Below are 6,000 nucleotides of genomic sequence, written 5' to 3' on the forward strand. Positions count from 1 at the left end.
GGCTACTAAGTAAACAGCCTCACTCTCACCACTGCAGTCCCTTTCTCTGAGTGCAGAAAAGGGGAGAGGCAAAAGAAGGAAGACGAGTGGGCTATAAAAGTAATCTGGTATCTCCACCACATAACAGTACAGTATGTACCACAATAACAATAGCCCCATCGTGACTGCCAATCAAACAGAGAGCTACTGCTGGGGAGCAGCTTCTACTGGCACAAGCTCTCATAATTAGAACATGACACTGAGCGAGCCAACCTGACATGGTGACAATACATGAAGAGTGAAGAACAGACGAGGAGTAGTAATGTGCTTTTGGCCAACAGCTCTTTGTGTTTTTGGCTGATAAAAGGGATACTGAGTTTTGGATGTAAATATTCTCAATATCCCCAATTTCAGTCATTATCCTAACCAATACTACAACATATAACTGAAGTGTTGTTTTTCACAACAGCAGCATGCTGTGCTGCATTATTAGGCTATAATTAAACTGCACAGTGTCAGTCAGTGTGCCCTTTACTCTGGCAAGTCACGTCACAGCGATGTCTGGGTCAGTCTTTCTATATAAAGGCTAAGGATCCTACAGGCAAGGCAACGCTACGGTTAAAAGCCCATATAGGGCACATGTTTACTGTGTGTTGTGGAGTACTATTACCAGCATATAGTGCTGTACGGAGGATCCCACTCAGGACAGTCAACAGCCTGACTGCAGTTTCATAACCTATGCAAAAACACAGACTAACTCTGATTGACTGCAGCTAATCTCATCATGACTGAGAACAGTGGCCCTTCACTGCTTCCAAGTATGGTGCCATTGTGTTGTTGACAACAGATCGAATCAGCTGTTGCCCTGGATCACAAATAACCGTGAACAATCAATCGCAAAGTGAATGATTTGGCTTGTACAATGAAGGCACTTATACAACACCTAATGTTAATTGTGCCAGGGCACAGATTAAGGTCCTGAGATACCCTTTACAAATTAATGCAATAATAAAATTAGCATCATCACATTGAAACAAACAAGGGTGTCCCCTCTGTCCCTGTTTTACCTCCTGCTGCAAATACAGCGACATGTAAACAGGTTGCAGAGCATACGGCAGGAGCCTGATTTCCACAACAGGGTGGGTGTCAAGAACATTTTGCAGCAGCCCCGTTCGAGAAATTGTCAAAACAAGAGCTACTGGAAAAAGGAACAGCATTTGGCATGAGATGATCTTGCAGGTTATATGTTGCTGCAGATGAAATGGGGGAAAACAAAGAGCTGACATTATCATCCAAAACTAGAGCAGCAAATGAGTAATGTACATGTCCTCATTGACTCGGGTCAGGCTTTGTTAATTCACATAACCAGTCACCAGGATGACCAGCTGTTACATAATTCCCTGACCTGATTCTTCTCTCAGGGGAATGGGTACCGCCAGTCCAGCAAAGCTGGAAATGCACAGCTTGCCCACACACTCATCATCAAGTCCACTCTACATGTGTCTGTGTGTTTGTGGTGCTCCACATACCTCGCTCCGACTTCATGTTGTCCAGTGTCATCAGGTTGCCTTCAGGGTCTCTTGCAGGGTCTTCTCAGTCGTTTCTTTTTCTATCACACACAGCTTTGACAGCAACACAAAGGTGTCTGGACACCCCAAACCCTCTGTGACTGAGACCTGCTGTATTAGCTAAGCAATAATATCAGCTGTGAAGCCTGTGTGTTGGTGCCAGCTGCCCCCTATCCAACAACAAAGCATTGCTTTGTTAGCATGCTACTGTACGCTTCCATCGAGTCGCACTGTATTGTCCAACTGACTAACACAAAGACAGCTGATAGCCAGTTACAGTTAGCGTCAGGTAATGCAGTTGTCAATGTCCTTGCTAGCGAGTAACCAATCTGACTAATTTAACTAGCAAGCTGGCTACTCTTTCAGCTCGTCTCAAATTCCTCCACCTGAACCACAGTTACGTCGCGATGCATTTCTGTCTCCTGTAACACTGGCTCCTCGCTACCACAGTCTGCCTGAACTGGAGGGGGAGTTGCTAACTCAGCACTGTTAGCTAGACAGCAAACACTACTAACTAACTAACTGTTTGGTTAAGCGTCTACTGGTGACGACGACCTCCCAAACACCCCAACCCCCAATGTAGCGCAGGTAGCCACGGCTCAGCCGCAAACACCGATTCCGATGACGGACGGTCTCGGTATTTTTTTATTCGCTACGACTGGAACATATTCAGCGCATCATTCTTCCAACGAAATGTTAACCAGTGCTATCAGACGGTCCAATTTCTACCTATCCACTGCCTTCGAGCCGTCGCCATCTATTTAACGCTGGAAACGCCACCTGTGCTGACTTCCTTTACGTTCTTCATTAAAACTTTTCGAACCAACAACAAATAGCCACACTCTGCTCCGTACAATACGGCCACGTTTCCCGCGAGCGTTTACTCTTTAGCAGATGCTAATGTTACGCTGACGGGCCAGTTGACGGCTAAAACTAGAAGACTAGGTCGACACTGATATTATTCAGATGAAAGGAACAGTGAGTCCTCCTAGTCGTGATGCTTACAGTCTGCCTCCCCTCCTCACTTCCCTCCCCACTGCTTGTCAAAACAGATCAGTGCAGCTCCAGTCACGTGTCCCAACAACAGCTCCAGTCGTCACTTCCCTTCTTGCCAGCCTCGCATGAACTCGCAGCCATAGCAACCGCAAAGTTAGAAGTGGTACCAAAAGTTGTGGGGAAGGCGCGCCGTGTCGGATGAAAACAGATTAAAAAATTAAAGCCCCATCCTGAATGTTTTTCTTCGCAGTTCTGTAATATTGCTGACAATGAACGTCTCAGCAGCGAAAAGGGACAAACAAGAGAAGGGCTACTCTCTGTCAGCTGATTGGTCAGGAGAATTAGATGCGCGTTCACGTGCGCACGTGAAGGTTCGTTTTTTTCCGTCGTGAACATTTTGTTCTGGCTTGCTCGGATTGTATGAAGCCAAAGATCGTGTATTGAAGGTAATGCCGTACTATGTTGTAGTTCAGTGGTAAATTGTCACCCTGTTAAAATAATCGCCTAATTCATTTTTTCAAGTTTTGCAGGAAACACAAAAAATTTCACCAAAAGTGTAACAACATCATTTCACTCAAAAAGGATGTAACAAAGGATGGCTATTGGCATAGCAATAACACTGTGTATAATTTATGTAACTTAAGAGAAATAAATGACTTAGGCAATTTTTTGAACATGTCTTTGTGACTTAAGCAAGATATGGTAACACTTTATTTTGAAGGCGTCTACATAAGAGTCACACAAGCCTGTCAGAAACATGACATGACAAGTATCATGAGCATTAATGTTACTTCAGAGTGTCATTAATGTTCATGACACATCCCATGTCATGTTTATGGCACACCCATGTTACTCTAATGTAGACACCTTCAAAATAACCTGTTACCATACCTTGCTTAAGTCACAAATGCATGTTCAAAAAATTGCCTAAGTCACATTTTTTTTTGACTTAGGCATAATAAATCCGCTTAAGTCACACACTTGACATAGGCCATTATCTTAAAGGGGTAAAATCACATGATCTCTTCAACTGAGGATGTAGGCGACTTTACCATAGGTGGACGGCGTCATGAGATGATTTAGGCAAAAAAAAACAATTTTGACAAAAAATGACTTAGGCGATTATTTTAACAGTGTGACGATATAAGTCTTGACTGGCTGAGAGAGCCTGTTGAAGATTCTGGCAAGTGCATATCAACTTGTTCCAGACAAAAATTTGGGAATGCTTTTGCTTGTGTTGAATATATTTATATATATATCATAGAAATAAACCCTAGCCTTTTGGTCTATATAAGCCTTATTTGCCGTTTGTAATTTTGTTAACGGAACAGACTGACATATTTACTAATGTAACCAATGTGCAGATTTCTTGTGCAATACTCTACACCCTTGTGCATTACTATCTCATACTACTATGCAATATGTACGTTTCAACCCTGTGCAATAATGTTCACTATATCCTGTTTATATCTGCCCACATCATGCATATAACATTTTTTTTGTTATTTCTATTTTTATTGCTGATTGTTGTTTATTTAATATTTATGCTTTTTAAAAAAATCATTTTTAGACCACCCTTGTTTATACTTCTTTGTGCTATCCACTTGATGCTATAACAGTGCAATTTCCCCATTGTGGTACTAATAAAGGTTTATCTTATGTTATGTTATGTTATGTTATGTTATCTTATCTTATCTTATCTTATCTTATCTTAAACAAGACTAATAATTATATGGTAATATTAAAAAGAAAATAACTAGGGGTTTAAAGTTACAAAATTAGAAATTCAAACCATTGCATATGAATATTGAGCTACCCAGAAACATTTGAGGCCAACCCACTGTATATTTAAGCCCAAGGGTGATGTTATGGTAAAGCAATGCCAGATATAAGGTACAACAAATGGGAAAGGAAACCCTAAATATCCACTATCATCCAACTTATGCCAGTCATTGTATTGAGGGGATGCCTTTGGCATAAAAATAAATCTACTATAAAAAAAAATATATATTATAAACAAAAGTAAAGTAGCCTAAATTTAAAGGTAAATGTAAGCACCTTAAGTTAAAAAAAAAAATAGATAAATAAAACACTGTTTCTAGTCACTACTCTTATAAATGCATGATGTGGCCCATGGACATTTTGGTACAGATAAAATAGGACAGAGGGAGAGCTCTTACTTTTAATCTTTTCTCTGTTAAAACCTCTTGGAACAAAGGCCAAAATGAGGACACTAGAATCTGCTTCACAAATCTGTTTGGCAGCTGCAGTTGCACTTTGTGTGTTATTGGTGTTTGTTACACACAGATAGACTGTACAGAGTTGAATGTGGTGAAAAGTTACTAGAGTTATTATAACATTTTGGATAGACTAAAATAAAAAAAAACTATAGACTATATCACATGCTCCAAATATTGTTTAAAAGGAATGAGGGCCTGCCATACTATTTGCTGTGAATCTATTGAATTTTAGACTTACAGAGTTGTCCTTTGTTTCTGATAACTGAGACAAGTGACCCAGAAAATGTAGGGTCATAGGCCACAATAACAATGCAAACATCTACCAGCTGCTGATGAGCACAGATATGGCGAGGGAAAAAGGTTTATCAAGTTATCACTGATTTGTATCAAAATTCTAAAAACTGATGCTCGTTGTTTATATTGTGGTACCTATACTTTATGATGAGTCAAATGTCATGTGGTGGCCTATCAAGGATTTAGCTTAGAAACAGCTAGGTAAGGGCTGCTGTTTTGGGTGATTGGGGGGTTGTTGGTGGTGGTAGACAGGGGTCAAAGGTTATGTGTCACAGCCACTGTTGTTGTTGTTGTTGATGTTGTTGTTGTTGTCAAAGAGCTCAGAAATGTCATGGTGTGTTGTTGAAGGATTAACAACAATACCGACAGCACACTAGCATGATACAACAGTACACAGTTAAATGATAATTTCACATATTTTAATGCAAAATTGTAAAAGTTTTAATTTGTAAAAATTAGAAACCTCTCTAAGATAAAATGTCTAGAGTCAAAGCAGACCTCTGTGGATGAAATGCCTTGCAAACCTCAAAGTAGGATGGATTTTAAAAATGACATGCTTGGTGTGTTGCAGCTTTGTTAAGATCAGCCGCTTCGAGTCGCACTAGTGCCCAAACTGTAATTTTGTTCTGTTTAATTGTAGTTCTGCAACTGGCCAATCACAGCCCAACCTGGAGAAAAAGATGTGTGTTATTTTTACAAGTGTGTGAAGGGAAACTGACATTTTGAGTTGTGGTTTGCAATGAACTGCAAAGTTCTGCGACATAGTTAGGGATGTTTTTAGCGTGACAATGTCATTTAGAAATAAATTCTGGAGTAACACCCAAGAAGCTATGATAACACCCATGCTGATTATATATATATATATATATATATATATATATATATATATATATATATATATATATATATATATATATAAACTG

The 6,000-nt window shown here is 39.9% G+C and overlaps 1 protein-coding gene across 1 annotated transcript in view; it reads right to left on the reverse strand.

The window, feature by feature from the left end:
- The window catches only part of atosa (atos homolog A), a 34,364-nt gene extending 31,553 nt beyond the window's left edge, over positions 1–2,811 (reverse strand). Inside the window, exon 1 of the mRNA XM_059352076.1 lies at positions 1,509–2,811. Coding sequence (XP_059208059.1) covers positions 1,509–1,539 — 31 coding nt within the window. The 5' untranslated portion in view covers positions 1,540–2,811. The remainder of the gene's footprint in view (positions 1–1,508) is intronic.
- Positions 2,812–6,000: the final 3,189 nt, after the last annotated feature.

This window comes from Centropristis striata, chromosome 2, assembly GCF_030273125.1.
Source record: "Centropristis striata isolate RG_2023a ecotype Rhode Island chromosome 2, C.striata_1.0, whole genome shotgun sequence".
Lineage (NCBI taxonomy): Eukaryota > Metazoa > Chordata > Actinopteri > Perciformes > Serranidae > Centropristis > Centropristis striata.